The sequence below is a fragment of the Micropterus salmoides genome, unplaced genomic scaffold (assembly GCF_014851395.1).
Source record: "Micropterus salmoides isolate LMB-PRFRI ecotype aquatic unplaced genomic scaffold, ASM1485139v1 Ms_hic_scaffold_22, whole genome shotgun sequence".
Classification (NCBI taxonomy): domain Eukaryota; kingdom Metazoa; phylum Chordata; class Actinopteri; order Centrarchiformes; family Centrarchidae; genus Micropterus; species Micropterus salmoides.
The window spans coordinates 12,603,220-12,625,148 of NW_024041373.1; the positions used below are offsets into that span (position 1 = coordinate 12,603,220).

The 21,929-nt window shown below is 40.6% G+C and overlaps 2 protein-coding genes across 3 annotated transcripts in view; one reads left to right on the forward strand and one right to left on the reverse strand.

Moving 5' to 3' along the window:
• fam135a (family with sequence similarity 135 member A) overlaps nucleotides 1-3,663 on the reverse strand; it is a 19,902-nt gene extending 16,239 nt beyond the window's left edge. Inside the window, exons 1-3 of the mRNA XM_038737517.1 lie at nucleotides 3,384-3,663; nucleotides 1,126-1,255; nucleotides 109-188 (exon numbers count right to left, since the gene is read on the reverse strand). Coding sequence (XP_038593445.1) covers nucleotides 109-188; nucleotides 1,126-1,202 — 157 coding nt within the window. The 5' untranslated portion in view covers nucleotides 1,203-1,255; nucleotides 3,384-3,663. The remainder of the gene's footprint in view (nucleotides 1-108; nucleotides 189-1,125; nucleotides 1,256-3,383) is intronic.
• On the forward strand, nucleotides 2,888-21,907 carry col9a1b (collagen, type IX, alpha 1b). 2 transcript variants are annotated; one of them, XM_038737518.1, is made up of 39 exons: nucleotides 2,888-3,218; nucleotides 5,079-5,108; nucleotides 5,228-5,301; nucleotides 6,055-6,141; nucleotides 6,498-6,630; nucleotides 6,960-7,356; nucleotides 8,512-8,595; nucleotides 9,221-9,241; nucleotides 9,640-9,702; nucleotides 9,800-9,835; nucleotides 9,939-10,001; nucleotides 11,034-11,087; nucleotides 11,462-11,497; nucleotides 11,632-11,655; nucleotides 11,757-11,810; nucleotides 12,655-12,708; nucleotides 12,920-12,952; nucleotides 13,038-13,094; nucleotides 13,202-13,255; nucleotides 14,729-14,782; nucleotides 14,898-14,951; nucleotides 15,117-15,170; nucleotides 15,258-15,311; nucleotides 15,419-15,472; nucleotides 15,560-15,613; nucleotides 15,737-15,790; nucleotides 16,407-16,451; nucleotides 16,556-16,609; nucleotides 16,697-16,750; nucleotides 16,853-16,906; nucleotides 17,601-17,672; nucleotides 17,883-17,918; nucleotides 18,026-18,070; nucleotides 18,190-18,222; nucleotides 18,346-18,492; nucleotides 19,517-19,571; nucleotides 20,468-20,656; nucleotides 20,750-20,827; nucleotides 21,072-21,907. In XM_038737518.1, exons 2-39 carry the CDS (start codon nucleotides 5,092-5,094, stop codon nucleotides 21,266-21,268), a joined length of 2,778 nt encoding a protein of 925 aa, XP_038593446.1. In that variant the 5' UTR covers nucleotides 2,888-3,218; nucleotides 5,079-5,091; the 3' UTR covers nucleotides 21,269-21,907. The 2 variants fall into 2 exon arrangements, with proteins under 2 accessions (XP_038593446.1, XP_038593447.1); XM_038737519.1 differs by lacking the exons at nucleotides 2,888-3,218; nucleotides 5,079-5,108; nucleotides 5,228-5,301; ... (3 more) ...; nucleotides 8,512-8,595; nucleotides 9,221-9,241 and adding an exon at nucleotides 8,915-9,178 and having other exon boundaries at nucleotides 21,072-21,268.
• Nucleotides 21,908-21,929: the final 22 nt, after the last annotated feature.

Consider the following 21,929-nt stretch of genomic DNA (forward strand, 5'->3'; position numbering starts at 1 on the left):
GTAGTGTTGTGTGTGTAGATGCCTTGTGTGCAATGCAAAAAGATTAAATGCAGTAAGAAAAAAAAAAAAAACTGTTTAGACTGTACACATCTTCACAAATGCATTTACCTCCTGGGTGAAGCAGACTGGTCTCAACTTTGTGTGGGACCCGGGGAGGCACCTTCAGATTGGCACGAATCTGGTAGAACCTGAAAATGCAGACACATTTTTTTTAAATGAATACTGGTATAAAAAACGAGCACCATTAGCTTGGTCCAGATCATCATTGGAGGCTCAGTAAAAGGGGGACAAACTGCACAGGTTAGCTCCAAGTATCTCTACTTGTAACATGACACTACACCTTTCATAAATGAATAATGAGCACTTCTTTGGCAGTCACTCATGTGGTAAACCCGAGTCTTTAAAGCACTGAGCCAAGAGCATAGAGTAGGAGTTTTATCTCAGCAAAGCGAAGTATTATTACTCTGCTACCGTATTTCCAGATGTTAAAGATGACAACTGTTAGAGCTGGGCAGTTTAAACAACAAGAATCACTTTTCTACAAAACATGGTAATTCTGTGTCTGTTGGACACAGTTGCTGGATGTTTGCTAAAAAAGTAAACAATGGGAATCACATATATTTGATGGATGCATTATTCCTACTTGGCAGTGTGACAAGGACGGACAGGACACCATACAATACAGTGCCACAACCATAATTGTATCAGGTAGCAGGAAATTACAATTTAACTTGTATGGGAAATCTGGGCTGTAGCTTGTTTCCTATGGTGACACAAAGTGACCACTAAGTGACTGCTGCATGATTTATTTAGTGTAATATGCTATGATACACTGAAATGGGAACTCAGTGCCATGAAACAAAAAATGTCTGTTTGTTAAGTCAAATATTGGCCTTCCTAAGACACACATTTCATGTTTCAGATTTACCATTTTACTATCACCTACAGGACTATGGCAATTAATAACAAATTTAAATTAACTTTTAGAAACGTCGGCCAGTTACTGTGAACATTTAGACCCCAGACCTTTAGCTCAGATATATAAAGCATTAATGAATTGCCACTTGCTGGAAACACAAATACCAAAAAGAAACAGGATATCAGATATGTAGAGACAATACTCACCCTCGTTGGAATAGGTCCACATTGTAGAACTTGTGGAGCTCCACAGAGAACTCCACTGTGGCTTGGACTTCAGCCATCTTGGTCTTTACAGGCAGAGCTGCCTTACATCATCTGGGATACACCTGTAGGCCTACAGGTAAAAGTAATCAAATTAGTCACTTCACCTCCAGGACAATTTTTTTTTTTTTTTTTTTTTTTTTTAAAGAAAACAGAAAGCAAACAGGTTTTTGTCAAAATGTTCTTTTCACTTATATTAAAAAGTTTAAATACAGAATTTCCACTAGAGACACAAGTAGGCCAATCCCTATTACCATTAAAAGAAGAACATGAGCGGTTTTCATACAGTCACAAGATCAAGTTTAAGAATAGTGATAGAACAATTAACCGGGCCAATAAGTAAAATGTAAAATGTCTGCAGACACATCTGCTGTGTTCTAAATGTGAACACGTTTCTCACATCATAAATGGCAGCTAATCTAAACTAATCTAAAACCATTACTGGCTTGCGTTATATATAGTGTTATACTGTAGAGAGAAATGCAGCTGAATGAAGTCACTTCGGACAGACTGTACCTCACTCTCCCTTAATAAACACCAGTCACGTTCTCAAATCTACAGCATAACCCAATGGATTTTTCTATTTCAATAATTATAAATAAAACAACACGTTATTGGCTTAGTTAACCATGTATATTAGATTGTATTCTGCATGGAATAATGGAATTATAAATGACTTTTCTTTGTTTTGATATCAACATTATATATTGGCCATTTGCCGCCCCGCTCTCAAAATATTGCCATTGGCCATTGCAAACCCATATCAGTTGACCACTATTTAAGAATATATATGACTTCAGTAATGGTCAACCTTTTAGGGGAATTATTACTAGGGCACGAGGTCCACATTTGGCATAGGGGACATTCTCTCCTCTTGGCCTAATTGGTTAACAGCACAGACAAGTATAGCACTAGTATGAAAGGGTAAGGGAAAATACTATGAATAACACTGCAAAAATAGGCCTGAGATATAATACCACCTATTGGTAGTGTTAGAAATAAACAGACATCCTTGTCATTTAATGCAAACATTTTTAACCCATCTAATTAAGGAAAAGGCCATTTGGTTGTTTTTGGCTGTAGTAGGGGCAGAATGAAACTGGCAATCACACAGATGCTCCCTAAATTAGTGATGTAAGAAATTAATAAATCATCACTTTATAGACAACGTGTCATTTTGTTCATGCCAGTAAAAACTAATATGAGACAACATGAATTTGACAGATACCTGGTGCAGAGAAAATAGTACCAGGTATGTTAATATCCAAACATGCCTGGCTTCGTGGAAGAAGTGATCTTTAAAAGCAAGTTAAAATTACGTGTGATCCTCTGAGGGTCTGATTTTGAGTTCAGTTGTCGTCGGAGCAACTGCTTTAACAGCACTGTCTCAAGACGAAACATTACACTTATGTAAAGGCTAGTAATACGAATAATATTAAATGTAAAGTAAGGCGTTGACTGTTGGGAATGCTGAAATCTTGCGGCCAATAAACCAACTAAGTTAACGTTAACCTGTCAAGTTGAGCTATTATGTATGTCCGCTGAAACATTTCTGAGAACGTCATTAGAATAAATGCAAAACTGTCATTTGGAAAAAACACACCAATGCAAAATGTCACATTTCCATAAACAAACTCCGACAATCGCTCATAAGGAATTAGAAAATCTAACTGGCACTTAAGATAATTCAATGCAACTGCCCGCCTCGGAGAAGGTAAAAGTAAAACATACATAACTAGTTTTATAAGTTACATATACAAAGGTACATTAAGAAGGCCTTAACAAACATCGCATGACGGGAGCGTCTTTTATAAAAGGGGGACCTGTCAACAGCTAAACCCCAAAACTGATACAGACCAGCTAGAAAACAACTATTTAAGATATTACTTAGCTAACGTTGCATGGTGTGGATGTTATATCTACAGTCAGTGAGTGAGGTAAAGGTCTCTAGCTGATCGGCAGAATCTCTGCAAGGGTATCCTTCGGGTTACAGGTGGGAAGCTACTGCCAAAGCAACATTCTGGGGCCCACAAAAGGTCAGGAACGATCCATTAAAGACACACCATAACGCACTTGAACAGACCGACGACAAAGTCTCACTTGATAGCCAGTTAGCTAACAGTAACAGTTAGCGTAACGTTAGCCACCCGCCAAACACTGGGGTCTAACGTTAGCCGCATAGGCAAGCAAACGCTACCTACCATTGCGCTGGCAAGCTAACATTAGCTAGCTAACCAACGTTAGCTCCAATTTCAGTCCTCTCGTCGTCCTTTCACTGTGAGATGCTGACATATAACACTGCTGTGCCGACTTTTTACCTTCCTTGTGTGGTGAACGGTGTAGGAGAAACGCCCTTAAAATGAAACACAGAGTAGACTGGCCATGTATCTCTCTAAACAGTGCTGTTTGCTAGGCATCGAGCTAACTGTACTCAATCTGAGGAGCCGACAGGCGCAGCTCCAGCTGTACGCTGACGAACATTTAACTGCGCGTTACTGCACATACCAGAGGCGCAGTTGACGCCACATGCTAAATTGCTACCTGTAAATACAACTAAAGAGTTATATGTAATAATTTGCAATAATACTTATACAATAACAACGCTACTATTTATTATATTATATACTACTACTACTACTACTAATAATAATAATGGAATGTACTATTACTATTATCATTATTGTTATTATTATATCCCTAGTATGCTGTCAAACATCTAAAGGTTGGCCATTGGCATTTCTGGTGGAGGTTTTTCAAAATAGTTGGCCTTATTCTTAATAGTTATTGATATTTTACACATCTTGTGACACTATGCATATCATTTATTATGAGTAGGATAAAAAAAGTTCTCATGAATGTCTACTCCTATTTAAGGTTTGTATAGGCCCATTGGGTAGGCCTAGCAAGGCTGTGTAGGTGGCTGTAACTGTACGTGCTTTTCTGTGTCTTGTGTTTTGTTTTTTTCTTCCCTGTGTGTATGCCTGAATTGGCAGACCAACTGTGATTTGGCTTAAAGCGACCTGCCAACAAAAAAGGATGTAAGTGCTGTTCTCTACAGTATGTGCAGTGTGTTCTTTGTGGGTAAGTCAAATTTCAAGTATCAGTGCTTATAGAGAGCAATCAATTTAATAAAAATAGCAGGATATGGGGAGGAAACATGCGGGAGGGACTTTAATGTGCAGTCAGCAGTTTCATTTATTATTTCCCTGAGCTAACATTTCCAAATTCTTAAAACAAATTCCATGTAAAGGAAAACACCAAAGCTGTGTTTCCTGGTAATAAACACAATAAATTTCAATGGATTCTGGATGTTATGAAAAATACAAGTCCTACACCTTATTTCAAGAATTGACTCCTTAAAAAAGGATGTGATTTTTTTTCCTGCCTCTTGAGCTGACAGAGCAAACAGCTTGAATTGCTTCTTAGCCAGCGTCTCTTGATTTTCAGTTTGGACTGCAGTGGACACAATGCTGTCTAAATACATTGCAACCATAGTGATGACAGACAATGTAGATCCCAGGAGTGCTGGGCAAATAAAGCCAACACCGGTTAACATTATCTTTTTCACAGCTAATTTACTTGGTATTACTTATGGTATACACAATCACGAAAATAGAACTACAAATGGGATTCAATACTGTAATCGTGTGCCTGAAAAAACATTAACAATAATCCCAGGTGGGAACAGGAGAACTCAAGTGGAATGTAAAGTGGACACTGTGGAGACTGTTGACTCACTCCCCCAAATAAATGACAACAGTCAAGCCTATAAGAGATCCCTCACTGTGACTTGAGGTTCTTCACTCCTGCTGAGGGAGCAACTCTCTGGGGTTTTGTTCTCTCCTGGAAGCCTATTTGTAGAAACATCTGGCAGCAGATATTTTTTTTATTTCCAGATCAAGCTATGAAATGGGTGGAGTAAAGAGGTAAATATTTTACTTAATAGTGGCCTTGTGAGTAATGTGACATGTAATTGATGCCAGCACACAGTCATAATGCAATGGATGTTATGGTTGAGTTTTTTTTCTTTCTGATTGCATTCCAGACATATCCTTCTGTACTCATTGTGCTGCTGCTGTGTGGTCCCACAATATCTTTGCACAAGACTTCATTCTCAGCGTAAGTAGTCGTCTACACTGCAAGGTGTAATTGGTGAGATGTCAATGACAAAGAGAGACAAAATATTGTGAACATTTCGTTTCTTTTAAAAGCAGTGCATTGCTACAAAGGTGAGTCACGGTCACTTGTATGCCAATCATCAGTGTGTGTCAACCCACCACATACTGTATCTGTAAATCATATTTCAGCTGGTTAGTTTGCACTTGAGACTGCTGTTCCTCTTTTTTGAAGAGACAAACCCTGCTACTTGATATTCATTAACATAAGGCACTTATAGAACCACATGCATCCTGTGTGGGTGTGTGTGTATTGCAGCACTAACATTGCTCAGTTAGGCAGTCCTGCTGTGTGCCTGTGTATAGACTCAACTGTGCACTAGTATAATATAAATACAATATTACAGTCATACCCTGAGTCATACATTTGAGCAATGTCAGGTGTTTAATACAATGCTGCCCCCCTACTTGGGAAATGGAGAAAGGAAGAATCTGTTGTATGTGAACGATTTATTCAAACTTGATAAAGACCTTCAACTTCCTGTCCAGATGTGGAAAAACAGGCAAATGTAGAGCTTACGTGTTAAAGAGGAAACCACAAACAGCCAGAGATAGCCTAATATTTATTCAAGGCAGTTGTGCAGCTTTCCAAACACTGAGCTTTTATACCCTCCCCACAACACACACACACACACACACACACACACACACACACACTCTGACTTCTAACGGGCTGCTTTCTGTTTTCGTCTTGCAGCTGTGAGATTTTCATCGCAAGTTGGTATTCATGAGGAGCAGCAGACCATGTGCCCTCAGATCAGCAATGGGGAGGATCATTTCCCAGGTGGATTCACAAAAACAAAGCACAGCTTGCTTTTTTATTTTGCTTTATTATTGCCCCGCCCATACATTGAAAAAAACTACATAATATTAGTCCTACAGTAAAATGTACAAATGAGATGCTGTATGTTTGTTAAAGGTCATTGTGTGAGACTATAGCTTGGAAGATATAGAGGCCTGTGGTTTATTGTTTGACACTTGACTACAAACACTTAAATAATCACTATAGCAGTACTTAAACACCATAATAAAATATACAAGATATAGGTTTTTGCACCATGGAGTAGGATCTACTCAAGGTCTTACATGACTTCTGAGATGATTTTGCATTTAACCGCTCTTTTGTCCCTGTACCTTTAGGATTTTATATTATGTCCCAGTTCCACATTGCTGAGCTGGCAAGAAGGGGCACTGTTAAAAAGGTTACTGGATCATCTCCTCAGCAGGTTGCTTATCAAATAGGCCCAGCGTTCAACTTCAGAATCAACACGAGGTGAGCTGCAGGACGTTGAAATGGAGTATGAGTGAACACTGACACCTAGTGGTTGAGCTGGTATAACGCCATTGACCCTACCCTGTCCATGGTCCTGAACAACAGACTGTTGTCTGCACCATAATATTCCTTCTGATACTAAAGATACTATACCATATGACATTTTATATGATGAAACGGGGACTATGTGATTACAGTAGAGATGATACAATTTACCTTCAGTACGTAGGCCTAGTATCACACACTTCATAAACCTTACTGGAATATTGATTTTTTTACTGGAAGATGTAACCTGCGGATTTAATAATAGTACATCCTCTGTGTTTCAGATCAGCTTATCCCCTGGGACTGCCGGAGGAGTTTGCGTTTGTGGCGATGCTGCGCATGAGTGAAAGCACCATCAATAAAAAGTGGAATATCTGGCAAATGCAGGATGTGAATGGGAACGAGCAGCTGGCCGTCAGACTCAATGGAGAGTCTAAGTCTCTGGAGTTTACCTTCACAGCGCAGGACAACGGGAGGCAGACTCTTGTATTTAGCCCCCTGGCATTTCTTTTCAATGATCAGTGGCACAAAGTCCTACTGGACGTCAGCATGCGCTCTGTTACCCTATCCGTGGACTGTGTCGCGATCGGTTCTCAGAGTATACCACCACGGCAAAAAGTTAGTTTGGATGGCTTCACGTTGATAGGAAAGCTCAAGGACAACCCAGTGATGGCAATTCCGGTACGTCTATTATAGCACTGCCACTACGTTTCTGAAATTTTAGAGAAGCACATTCTACCACAGTCCACTGGATCCCCAGCAGTTCATCCTAGGAGAGAGAGATTGGGCACTGGTGGAAAGTAATCAAGTTTCTCTATGTTAAAGCACAGACACTCGCAGACATCTTTAGCTGTCAATGTCCATTTTGTGACACTTGATATGTTTAGGCCTATTCTTTTTTTTGAAGAGAAACAAAATGAGACTACTTTCTTCTTGACTTAGTATTTGATGTCCATTCTATTCACTTAAATCTCATAAAATATGATGAATTGGTAATGCTTTTTTGTGACATTTTCTGACTAACATATCATGACTTTGTGTGTCCCTTCATATTACGGTTTATTTTTCTTTGAAGGGTATTTTGTTAATGAGCATCAGGAGTTGTGACATTAGAACATTAAAATACTTAGCCTACATGTTATTGCTGCAGTAATGTTAACACTGTGAAAGGAAAGACCATCAATTGTGAGATTCTCTTAGCTACTTTTGTATAATAGTATAATTCTATAGAGCCTTGCTTGATTAGGTTCTGCTTCCAGTAGACTTGTTCCTTCAGGCGTCCACGACATGCAACAGTTGGGGAATCCTTGTGTTTTCTCACCCACGTGTTTGGTTTGTCTGTAACAATGTCCAGTAGTTTAAGTCTGATGTCTCTCCATTCAGGCTTCACTGAGAAATATGTGGAATTTGTTGCAGGTTGTGGTGAAGAATACGAGCTGTGCACAGGTTATACCATCCTGCAGTGCCGCACCAGATTCAGGCGCCTCCATTGTGCACGATTACGCACGAACGCATATCCTAATGAGAATTAATATTTACCTGCTTTAACCACACTATCACCTCTATGTAAGCGTTTAAAGCCCACAGTCATGATGTGATAATGAGTCCCAGACTGTAACTAATTTGTTGTGCAAACATAGCCTGCTTTCGTCTTTGTATCGTGTGCTGCAGAAAATACAGACTTGAGGCTAAATTGGTAATGTAACAGCCTTGGGAAGCTAATAGTGACGATAACGGGACTTGTTGAGAACTTGTTCCAGGATTAAGTCGCGACACTGTACAACTGTTAAAGTAAAATCCTGCTAATCTATTTTTGTCCTTCATTTATTTATCAAGTTTGAGCTCCAGTCAATGCTGATTCACTGCGATGTGACGCGAGCCCGGACAGAAGCTTGTTATGACCTCCCAGCCAGGACATCGGTAAGAAGAATTAAAAAAAATACATCTATGCTGTCTTTAAGTAGTGGCTAAGCTGGATGAGCCTAAATGGCTGTTAATGGAGAGGAAAATAAAATCAAGCAGCACCCAAACTGTACGCATGTGTTGACCAGTAGGCTACTGCATCTTTATGTCTCTATTTTCTCCCAAAGATTTGTCACACACTTAAATTTGTCACACCTAAAATCAAGTTTGAATAAAATCATTTTGGGGTCATAGCAGAGGTTAAATAACCCGCTGACCTTTCTTATTGGTGGTGTGTGCGCCATGGCCCCTCCCCGCGGTGCCCCCTGCCCCACCCCTGCAAATCCTCCAATCCTTTCCTGTAGCCAGACATTGTATGAATATACATGAGCCCCTGATGGCTATGGGACCTCGGACGGTCTAGATAGCTGAAGCGGATTCAGTTAGGTTGTTTTGTCGGGGCTCCCTCAACCCAACAAATCCCAGAGAAAGGATCACTCTTACCTATCCTGCCCACGGGGAGATCATGGCTCGGGACCCCAGCGTTAGAGGGCCACTTGTGATTCTGCTTCTGCAACTTCTCCTTACCTGCTACGCTCAAGTAAGACTTCTCTCTGGTCTCTCTATTTTTTTCTCTCTATAGACTGATGTGACAGAGGTGCAGGTGAGTGTTCACCTGGTGCTATTCGGATTCATGCTAAATAACAAAGATCCATTTATCTGTAATTGTTGCGAGATGCTCAGATTGTTTCTTCTAGTAATTTATTGGACATCTGTCAAGGACCAAAGTCAGAGATGTGACGTTTGTCTGGAGTCTTCTTTTTAAACTTTTGCTTTTGCAAAATGCTGATTAATTCTGCTGATGGATTCTGCAATCAGAAATCAGCTCTAGACTGTAAGCTGTTTCACAGTTTGTCTGTATCAATGTCTTCTAGCAACATACAATACATTGGTGCACCTGTTCTCATTTTTTCATATAGTCTGTGTAGCAGTATGTTAATATAAGAAATAGCAAAATTGGTAGACATTTTCTTATTATATTATTCTCATTATTTTATTTAGAGGAGCCAAGGAGCTGCTGGCCCTCCTGGACCTGCAGGTGTCCCAGGAATTGATGGCGTTGCTGTAAGTGCTCTCAGTTCTGTATCATATAATGTGCAGACTACTTTTTGAATAGTTGATTATTTGCTCATCTTAAAGAATTGAATCTCTTGTTTTCCAGGGGGAAAGGGGAGCAGATGGCGAGGACGGTCTTCCTGTAACTATAACATTTAATAATAACTGAAAATGATGCATTGCATTGCTTTTCATTGTAGGGCTTTTCACCGAGTCATGTGCATATGTGGTACCTTTGTTTTTAGGGACCCGATGGAGATGCAGGTAAACCCGGCTCTTCAGGATTACCTGGAATTCCTGGAAATGATGTGAGTACTCTATGTTTTGTGTTTTATACATATAGCATTTGCCACATTGTTGGCCACAACAAGGTCACCACAAGGGGGTGGAACTACAAAGTGTGATCCTCCCACTAAATAGGTTATGTTAGCACTTATTAGTCTTGAAGAGACTTGACCAATGGAATTTCAGATTAGCAGGAGATCTGGGGAAAATGTGTGCAAATTGTGAGGAATTTATTAAATAGGATGAACAAATCCAAATTTCCTTTTTAGCAAGGTAAACTGGGGACTGAGTGTAATTAACTTAGCTCCCCTAAGAGTTTAAGCAAAACATCCAAACATAACATTGGGGCTGATGATAGACTGACAAAGAGGGGCTGTGGGTGAAATTAGCTTATCTCAAAGGTTTATTTCAACAAGCATTCAGAATGTATTGTTATAAACTACTGTAGATGTGTACATGTTTTATGCATTAGGATTCATTATACCTCGATACATCTACCAGGATTCTGAAAACAATAGCAGCTTTGTTGGCTGGCCGCTGTTGGTATCTCCTGTTGAGAATCCTCAAAACAGTGTGGAATGATTTCTGTCGGTGCGCTTGTTTGAAATGAGCCAGAGGAATGTAGCTCTCTGCTTGGTTTGCAGTCTGAGAGTTTTGCCCTCTGCCCTGGTGCTGACTTTTTCTGTGTGCCTGTTAAGTTGAACACGCTTTCATGGAAGTCATCAAGTGCTGAAGAATGGAGGTTTAATCTTAGTGTGACTGACAAACTTGAAGCAGCAGTGCAGTATATATGGAAGCACTTGAGGGGAGGGGGTTGTACTCAAGTTAATCCCACTTATGAATACATAGGACTCCTCCCACTGGAGTACGCTTGTGTTATGATGATGTAAAGTGTGGGGATCTGATGCTGAAGTTAGGAATATTGGCAGAGAAGGGGGAATAGTATTGGCTCCTGAGGTAGTAGGTACATTTAACTTCATTTTTTTACATTTGTAAATATAAGGTGAAAGTATATATATGTGTTGTAAGTTAAGAATGATGTCTCTACCTTGCAGGGTTTGACTGGCCCTATTGGAGATCCTGGGCCTGATGGTCTCCCTGGACAGAAAGTGAGTGACTAATGAGCCTTTGCTTTCCTGCTTCAGAGTCTGTCAGTGAAATGGTGCCAAGCTGCTGTCTAGTCTTTTGGCATGGCAGCAAGAGCTGCAGTGCATAAACCAATTTCTCATGACAAATGAGACTTAATCCTGCAAGTCTTCTATGTAATCTCCGTGGGGAGTGAAGCCCCAACATCGGTCCTCATTAGGCTAAACATTGCTGGGTCAAGTGTGCCCAGCGCAGTCATGTGATAAGCTGGAGGAATGTTAACTCGCACCGTCTGCAGGCTCACACAGCTCAATTTGACCTGTGTTCCACACTGTTTCAGTATTTGTATCAACACCTGTCGACGTATCTAATGTATTTATTTATCGTCGTCCTTTAGGGTGAACCTGGAAAACCTGGACCTCGTGGAGCAGCTGTGAGTAGCATTTCTTCCAAGGATCAGATCAACCCCTACCATCTGGAAATGACATAATCTAGAAGTCTTTCTTGTCTTGTGTACACCAAATTATATAAATCACACTGAGTCAACCTGTATGTGTTTCTCGTTAGGGTGTTGGACCAGATGGACCCCCCGTAAGTAATTTGTTCATGCTACCCAATCAATGCCTCACTTCATATTAAAACTATACTAACTTTTTAAATATTAAATACCTTAAACCTGTGACTTTAAACAGGGACCACCCGGGCCTGGAGGACTTCCGGGTGAAGTGGGAAAAGCTGGACTACTCGTGAGTAGAAACAGAGCAAAAGACTAAATTAGAACAACAGGATAGAAAGTACCCTGTACCATCAAATACTACAAGCATGAGCACTGAGGTGGTGGCATGATACCCTTTCTCCAGTTTATTATATTACATGTATTACACTACAGTATATAGGGCTGTACAGTACAGATACATTGTTTTATATGGATCAGTGGCTTTGTAATGATGGGATATATTTAAAATCATCTGTAGACGAGGTTTAATGATGCAAATGATCCAGTGAAAATGGCTTCACCTGTATGAAGTATTTTATACTTAGCTTAGACAGACTTTCACTTTTGTTTCCTGCTCTGTCCTTGGCCAATGGGTGCAACCCCTCAACCCTCACAAATCTGTGACAAAACACATTTGTGCAAACACACTCATAAGAACAGACATACATACTGAAAAAGTACTTTACATTAAAACAAAATGTCAAATTGAAGACAGATGGATTCAGCATTTTATTTCACACATTCGAAGATATTTTAGAACCAGATTTGTGGCAAGAAAGTCAGTACAAAATATCAAATATTCAGCCTTTTATCTAAATTGCCTCTGGGTCTTTGTTACATTATAGGTTGATTTGTTTAAATTTGAATTTTGTCCTTTGGTTATAGTTGTCAGCATCTGCTTACATTTGATTACTAAGCAATGATTTTAGATATACAGTTAGAGTTGCAATCTGGGTTTAACTCTCAATGTACTATACATGGAAATATGGACTTCAAAGGTAAAAATAGGAAATCCAGTATTCAGCAGTAATGGAGAGCCCATTGCATTCATCCCCTTTGTGTATTTTTTTGATACATGTCATGTCTTTCCACAGGGGTCAATGGGTGTGAGAGGGCCACAGGGACCTCGTGGACCAACAGGGCCTAGAGTAAGTGACGCATCACAAGATTTGCAAATGATTACATTTGACTTCATATTTCACAAGGGAAGGAGCATGATATGACCATGAAATTAATTAGGCCTTGTTAGTGATGCCACTGTTGTACACTGCTGTCCTTCTTCCAGTGATTTACAAGCTCCTTGTGGTGTTGATAAATTACAATAAGAAACTGTTCACTTGTATTTTCTCCAAATTTCAGGGTGCAGCTGGAATGCTAGGCAGTGCCGACCTGGTAAAGCTTTCTTTTTTGGAGATTATGAATGAGGTTTTTTGTTTTTGTCAGGAATATAATATCTGACTTTTATGTTGTTATTTAGTGTCCAAACTCTTGTCCACCTGGGACCTCTGGACATCCTGGCCTTCCTGGCATGAAGGTGAGAAGCTGAGTTGAGAAGGTTTGTGTCACACTAGAAAAACATGATAGTGTTCAAAATACATTGTGTTTGACAGAGGCACCTTTTTATTTTCTGTATGTTTCAAGGGCCATAAGGGTGTAAAAGGTGAAGCAGGAGAACCTGGGAAACAAGGGCACAAGGTAAAATTTGTTCAATTCAGGAACCAAGTATTTCGAGTCATTTAATGTTCTAAACATCAACAGCATCAACGAAGGGAATGTATTCTCACATAAAACTGCATAAATAGTCACTTAAAAACATGAATTTCCCTCCACAACTGTAACACATGCCACAATGCTCCACATTGGGAAAAACACGATGTATGACTTAAAAGTGGAAAAAGGGAAGTATTATTTGTGCTGCTCTATTTCAAGAGGATGCGATACATGCCTGTGTGTAATGCCTCTGACTCCTTGTAATGCACAGAGGAGGATTTATTTGAAATGATGTTCAAGCACAACTACTCTCTCCCTGTTATGTGTCTGTGCACTATATAAATGGAAATGAGTCTGGGCCTATCTCCCTTTATCACCCCGTGCCAGGTTATGATTTACTGTCAGTCTGCGCTCCGTCCCCGTGAATGATTTTCTCCTTCACTGGAAGTTTCATTTGAGGGGCCTTTTGCCTCTTTTCCACTCAAATATGAATTTGAACTAAAGTTAACAATAGTATAACCAGATGTTGTGCTGGGGTTGAAAGGGAATAGTTTCATGATATTTTAGAATATTGAAATTTAAAATAAGCATGATTGATTATTAAAAAAATTGTGTGACCCAGTTACACACAAAACACTCAGTGCTTCACTTTGTATTTGAAATGAATTCCAGTAATCACATATCTCAAATAATGATATAAAAATCTAGACAAAGACAGAGAGATTTTTTTAGCCTTTGTTCTTAATCAAACCACTAGAAAATGAAGACATTTAATTTAATGATTCAACAGTCTGCCTTACTGAAGCTTTCATCTTCCTCTTTTCTGGAAAACAAAAGCATTAACTCCATTAGAAGAATATGAAATCAGATTTTTTTTCAATCCAAAAATTAAGAATATGTTCCCGTTTCTCTCTTGCTCTCCGAGGTAAACAAATGCCGACCCATTTAAACGCGTTCATTTCTGTTTGTTGTGTAATATTTCATTAGCAGCTATGTATTGTTTACATTCCTTAATATCCAATTCTAATACACATACTTAAAAGATGAAATTGCCTTTTTAATGACGGAAAATGTGTTCAGCCTTAGACCAGAACCACTATTTATCTTAATGGATATGCCTCCTCAGGTCAACCACAGAGCCAGTGTATAAATTATTTGTAATTTGCAAAGCAGGGGAACGCTAATTTGGAGTTAAATCGTCTGCTTTTGCGCCCTTGCAATCCTAAAAAGTGGGTATTGAACACATTTCTGAATGGCTGCCTCATTTTCTAATTAACATTTAGAAGCAGCCTCCGTTTGAATTCTTCTGCACAAGAGAGGCAGAGAGATGGGGCGCCATGGGATTGCATCATACGTTAGGATGTGGTTTCACTGTAATGTAGTTAATTTGCCGTGTGTTTCATCTGATTAACTTCATGCTGTTTATCTGCTTGTGTTGTTTCTCTTTCATTCACTTAGGGTGAGGAGGGAGACCAGGGGAGTCAAGGGGAGGTTGGATCTCAAGGACCAACGGTTAGACACTGTATTCATTAGATGATATTAGAGTCTTTCAAGTTCCAGTTTGTCATTTACTGTGTCAGCTTCCCTTTTTCTCTGAGGCACCTGTTGGATCTGTTTGTTGTTTCAGGGTCCTCAAGGAATTCGTGGAGCCACTGGAATGATGGGCCCCAAGGGAGAGATAGTAAGTGCTTCTATGATTTTTAAGCCAATGGTACCTTTCATCATGTACGTCCGATTCTTCCTGAATTACTCGGGAATTCCGGGTGAATACCATTACTCGTAGTCTTCTCAAATGTTTATTCTTTAAACGGATTTCAATGCCAACACTATTATTGTTCTCTGGCAGGGAGCTCGAGGTCTTGATGGAGATCCAGGTCCCCAGGGTGTTGCAGGGGCAACTGTAAGTTTGTCCCACGATGCAAATGCTTTAATTTTTGCAGCAAACTTGGTATGTATGAGTAGCACATGATTAAATGCATTATTGCAGGGGGATCAAGGCCAGAGAGGCGTGATGGGTGAGCCTGGGCCCCAAGGTGAAACGGTTAGTAGGCACATCAAACATTTTCAGAATTAGAAAATAAATGCTGATTCTCTGGTTTGTACAGTATTTCACAAATGGATTAAATGTACTGTTGTGTTGTTGTTCAGGGTATTCAAGGGAAGCGAGGAATCACAGGTGTTCCAGGTCCCAAGGGAGAGGCTGTGAGTGTCTGATCAATGATGATGAATAAAAGCTTTAATGTTCAGATACAGTGTGAACTCATTCTAGTTTATGCTTTTTATTACCAGGGCTTACCGGGTCCAGATGGTCGCGAAGGTATTCCTGGGATGCCCGGAGCAAAGGTAGAGCATCATTCCTGCTACTTTATTTATAAAACTAGTACGTTTATCACATTAAAATGTGTTGGCTATTTGGCTGTGTGGAGCAGTATTAGATTCTGTTTTTCACTGTCTGTTTCCCTGCAGGGAGACATTGGGAAGGCAGGCGTTCCTGGAGAGGTCGGACTTCAGGGGCTTCCTGTGAGTGTGACCTTTGACCTCAAACTGTCAAGACTGACTCTGACTGGATGCACCTGAGTAAACTCACCAGGGGGAGTTTAAAGCACTAAAGCTTGTGCATGCTGCAGTACAATACTCATCTCCACATCTGTGTTGGAGTAACAAACAGTGGTGTGAATGTTTGCATCTCGTGTTTTTAGAATAAAGTTGACTTATTTTCTGTAAGTTGACATTTCAAGCAAGTGCTATTGATTTCCATTGCTCTGTGGTGTTTTTGCACATACAGCAGGCTAAAGTGTGAGACGGCTGTCTTCCTCAGGCAGAAGAAAAAGTCTTCACAGCTCTTTAACCTGTTATTATTCTAATAAATAGCACTAATGAGAATCACTTGGCATGAGTGACTGTGGCAGTACTGAGATACATTTTGTCGGCGTAAAAGTCATCCCCTGATTTAAATATCCACAGCACTTTTATCACCTTCAAATGAATGTATTTTTTATCTACTATTTTATCTTTATGCACCAGTGTGCAATGCCCTATGAGGTGCGTTTTCTTTAGGAATGACACACCTGCTAGAAATATTTCTCCTTTGTTGTAACAAATATTTCTCCCTGTTATTGTTGTTCTCTGTTTTTAGGGTTTGCCTGGTTCACCTGGACCAAAAGGCTTGAGTGGCCCCAAGGTTGTTTGCTTGATCAATCATTAAATATTATCGATTGTTTCTTCCATTCATTATTCTTGTTTGAATTGTCAAAATCTTAAAGCAACTCTGGTTGTTTCCCACAGGGAGACGCTGGTCAACCTGGCCTTTCTGGGACAATGGGACCTGCTGGCAAAACAGTAAGTGTGGGCAGCACGTGTTGAAACGCTGTCGTGATTTTTGTCACCTCTGTTGTCTCATTGTGTTGTTTTACTGTTGAACCACAGGGTGAGCGCGGAGAACAAGGGGAGCTGGGACCAATTGGACCTATCGGTGAACCTGTGAGTGATTTTGCCTGCTTGGATGTTTGTCTTTTGTTCGTATGTTAATTTAAAACTCAACCCTTATACTTTCTCCTCATTTTCTCTTCTTCTTCCCTACAGGGAGATCTAGGAGAGCAAGGCCCTTTGGGTCCAGTCGGCAAGCCAGGTGCCAGGGTAAGTTATAAACACACGAGTTGTAGAGCACAATTAGATCAACTTGATTATATTGTGATATATGGTGTTAAAATATGTTTAGTTTGTATCCATGCATTTATTTTGAAAGCAAAGTCCTTCTAAAAACCTTGGCAGCAGCCAGTGAACACCCAACAATCATTAGTAATAATAGAAGACATACGGGATAAGGCAAGGAGAGGCACCAAACAATACTTACCTCTTGCATTTTTTGATACTCTGAATGAGAGAAGCTGAAAAGGAGGGATGCCTCAGAGTGTATAGTCTTGGCTGTTGTTTCACTGGAATGTCTCAGAGAATAGACCAAGGCTGGATCTCACATGAGGTCTATTTTCACAGTAAGGGGAGACCTGTAAGCAGCAGGCTGAATGAGCTCTCTGTTCTCCTGGCATTCCTCAGACAGCAGTGATTAAAGGGGGAATGGCACACACAAACATGCCTGAGAGAATAAGCAGCAATGCTAAGTTAGGTGTTATCTACTATAACTTACTGTATCACTGCTGATATTTGAGCAATTTCTGCCATGTTAGCAGGTGTTATACTGTATGAAAAAAGAGCAAAGTGCATTATCTTTTAAAGGCTGCTGCTGATCTTTTAAAGGCTGCTGCTGATCTCAAAGTACTTTCTATAACCCTGCTTAGATGACTCAACAGATGTGCATGTTCATTTGTTATAGGGACCCAAAGGTGACCCTGGCCTTCCTGGTCTCCCTGGTCCTCCTGGCCTGCCCGGGGTGAAAGGAGAGAGGGTAAGAAAACACCACAGTCCCCTTCAGAGACCCTTTTCAGATTTAGGACTATTGTCTTAAGCAGTAAGAGAGGGATTAATGCTGGACAACAAACAGCTGATCAGCTCCCTCTAGTGTAGACAAATATTCTGAACACCTGCGTTTCTGCAAGCCACAACACACTGCAGTCGTCATTAAGTTAGTTAACGCACCCCACCCCTTTTATTACAGGGAGAACGTGGAGAAGCAGGACCCAAAGGAGAGCAGGTATGAAATCCTGATACTAAATATGAATTCTCTCTTCATAGTAATTTTGCATTGAAATAACAAGTGGGCTGCTTGGCATAAATCATTTACAGAGTGTATTTTCACAGGGAGAACAAGGTGATGAGGGAAACCCAGGAGACAAAGGGGATGTTGTAAGTTGTCATACCAACACTATTAAATTAACAATATAATATCTCTATTCACAATACAATCTCACCAGAGTACAATTGTCCCTGTTTCCATCCTCTGTGTTTTGTAACTGCTGTCATAGGGTGAGGCAGGAGAATCTGGACCTAAAGGAGAGGTGAGTTCAAAAAGATTATTGTAAACTGGTACCTCTGTGTTTTCCTGTGGTGTCAAACCACTGTAGTGTAAGGGCTGCAGCTTTGTAACATTTCTCTGGTCTGGTACCTTATTTTCTGTTAAGGTTGGTAACCCCGGCGAGCCTGGCAGACGAGGTCCAGAGGGAAGCAGAGGCCAGCCTGGCATCGAGGGGCCGCCTGGCACACCTGGACCTCGGGGCATGCAGGGGAACAGGGGTCTACCTGGAGTCAGAGGGTCCCAGGGTCCTGCGGTAGGTGCAAGATACAATTCTTTCAAGACTAAGACTTAAGAGAAAGTGTATGACGATACCTGCGATAGCTGCACAGTGGAACTGACTACCGTCTGTAGTAGTAGGCGAAAGATGTTTAAAGTCACAAAAATGGAAAACTACTATTTCTCCTTGTGAGCAAATTTCCCTTACGTACAGTAGACAATTTACACAACGTTGGCAGAAACAAAAAAGCCATGGAAGTGTTTAAAATCTCCTCTGTCACGCCAGTCAAATCCTTTCTTTTCCTCTCATCTCATTTGTTTAATATTTTTAATAAAACCTCGTCTGTGTCCTGTGCAGGTCCACTCCTAATCAACCACACTGTCATCTAATACTTACTTTCACCATGCTTCCTACTAGTTAGGGTCAACTCTCAACAACATACAGAGGGCTTTTGGAAGCATTCCTTCCTTAAAGTCTACAGAACATATTTTTACTAGTTTTATTTAAAACTTAGGTAGTCATTAATGAGTCCCTCTGGGCAGAATGATTCTCCCTCCAAACTTTTATCTTTGTTATTCTGATGTCCTTGTTATAATTTTAACACCCAGTATTATACTTTTCACCCCAGCAGCAAGATGCTCTGAAAATGTTGTTTCAATGAGAATTTAAAATGTTAGCACCCACCTCAGTCTTCAGTGAATCAGGAATTGACATCCCTGCAGAGGAGGGGAGCAAAAACAACATTTTCCTTATTGAGATTGGTAAAATCCCAATTGAACTTCAGTGCCCTTGTTGTTGAAGGGGGAAACCCTTGCACCTCCAAAATGTCAACTTTCCAGGAGAGGAGAAAGGAAGGCTCATTTTTAGCTTCACCACAATGCACTTTGAGTTTTTTAAACAGGTTTTAGAAACCCAAGAACACCCAAAAGAGGATAAAGGAATCTTTCAGTTGTTGTGAAAGCAAGTCAGTAGAACAGGAGAAGTGCTGTTTTCACTTGATAACAGTAGTGTGGTGTTGACGCTGTCATGAAATCTATTAAGTCACCATTTTTCCTTCCAGGGTAAAGAGCCAAGTGATCAGCACATCAAGCAAGTTTGCATGCGAGTCATGCAAGGTAAGAACTGGTGGGCCTTTGACCCCATTTATCATTCCCTTGTGCCTCATTTTATGACTTTAATCTTTCGCAGGCTGCCTCATTACACAACCACACATGGAGCTGCCCCACCGTTGTCTCATTGATCTAGGCGGTTTCTGAGTCCTCTGAAGTTCAGAAAGGGAAGGGCTCATAACCAAAACATGAAATAAGCTTCAGTCTTTGTTTATTTGATGGATGAAATATTTCTTCTCTGAGCGTCGCAACCTCTGTTCTCTTCATTCTGTTTCTCTTATGTCTCCACAACTCATCTCCTACACTCATGATTTTTTTATACCCGATGTGCTGAAAAATTAATTTCACCTCCAGCAGACCTGCACTCCACTGCTCCAAGCAAAGAGTCTGCCTGGAAAGGAAATCTCAAAAAATAAAAAAGAGCAGTCAAGCAACGGCTGCATGAATTTTCATCAGGAGCCAGGAAACTGGAATTTTAAGTGCAAAATACCATGCAGCAAGGAGCCACAGGAGATTAATATTAGTTCCGTTTGCACGATGTACATACATTTTCTGTCGCTGATTGCTAGATATAAAGAGTATTATCTCCTTTCTGCTCAATTTACTGAGGTTCTATGGAAAAAGGTTGGAAAACAGGAGAAGCTCGAGGGATATCTTGACCACAGTTTCACCTCACTCTTCTTCACTCTGAACTCAAGTACAAGAGCTGTTGTACCATCTCCTCTGTCAGTGCTGCTTTGGGCTTTCAGAAATTAGCCTTCTTGTGCTACCTCATGATTTATCAAAAAGTGTTATGTCTTGAAGTTCCCTTGATAATTGCCAGCTTCAACTGAAACATGTTATCTCATCGTGGTGCCAGTTTGCATCAGGTTCATTATTGTCTTCCTTTTGTGCCCCAACAGAACAGCTGGCCCAGTTAGCTGCTAGTTTAAGGAGGCCAGAGTCTGGTGTAGCTGGCTTGCCTGGAAAACCTGGACCTCCAGGGCCTCCTGGGAGTCCAGGAGACAATGGCTTCCCTGGGCAGGCTGGACCAAGAGGCCTTCCAGGACTCAAAGGGCCACCAGGAATGTTAGGAGTGAAAGGACCCAAAGGTAATGAAAGTAGTGACAAGTGTGGCCCTTTAGAGTGATGTGAGAGAATCAATTCTGAAATAAAACAATAATATGTTTGTCTTTGTGTTACAGGTGAAATGGGAGACAGAGGTTCCAGAGGGCCCACTGTGCGAGGACCTAAAGGTCAGCCAGGAGCTCCCGGACTTCCTGGTGAGTCAATTTAAAATTTTTAAATCTGCTCTTCTGTCTTAAATGGTAGGTAGAAGTCGGTCTCAAAACAATATCTACATTCTCATATGTACATTCAAACAGTTTTCTGTCGCTGTAATCATTACAATCAAAAACACTTCCAGTCTATATAAAGGCATGTGCCTGTTGTATTAAGATAGACACGAAAACATGTGATCATTTAAATTTAGCAACAAGAATCCTAAAATTAATTTTGTGATCACAGGTGAGCCAGGCAAACCTGGCTACGGTCAGGATGGTCGGGATGGACAGAGGGGACCACCTGGCGTTCCTGGACAGCCCGGTGTACCTGGACCTCCCGGAGCAGCTGGTCCTAATGGTTACTGTGACCCGTCAGCCTGCAACCTCCAGGCAGGGGCCGCCCACCAGTCTCTGGATGTGAAGGGACCCGCAGGGAACTAAGAGCCACTCTGGCAGAGACAGAATGACTGTTGGATTAGCTCCTCTGAGCACACAACATTTTTCACACTGTCTTCCAGAGGGGGCTGTGGTTGATGTGGCGCCTTCGATCCATTAACCTCTAGTCTTGTGAACATGTTTTGTGCCAAGTCCATCAGAAGGAGCCAGCCTCTTCAAGCTGTAAAAAGAAAAAACCAGCACACACAAATTTTTATGTCCTGCAAAAATCTGTCTGGTTCTGGTGTGTTTTTCTACCTGAGAGATATTTTGATATTTTCAGATAAGCGTGCTCACATTTCTGAGACGTTATGAAATGAGCAGTAATGTTTGTTTATCCCACTCTCCTTGTACCTCTGCCTGCATTTTCCTCTTTCTTTTCTTGATTTACACAGTTTTCTTGAATAAAAGCTCCTCCACATTCTCACATAACAGATCAAATAATCCCCCTTAAGCAAACTGGGATCAGGACTTTGTTTAGTGTAAGTGCCCTTTTCAGTTATTTCTGTATATGCTAATGTACCAAAGATAAACCTGCTGAAACCGACGCTTTTTATATACATTTCTTTATGTCCGACCGACTTTTGAGCCCCGCAGTTCAAAATAAAAAGGAGAGAGGATGAAATTGTCATCAAGTCACACTGACTTCAGTTTATGTTGTAAATCT

Bases quoted from the DNA above. Each gene is read 5' to 3' on its own strand.
- col9a1b (XM_038737518.1), top strand. The intron at 17,673-17,882 runs GTAAGAAAACAC...CTTTTATTACAG, and splicing joins CCGGGGTGAAAGGAGAGAGG to GGAGAACGTGGAGAAGCAGG. The intron at 18,493-19,516 runs GTAGGTGCAAGA...TTTTCCTTCCAG, and splicing joins GAGGGTCCCAGGGTCCTGCG to GGTAAAGAGCCAAGTGATCA.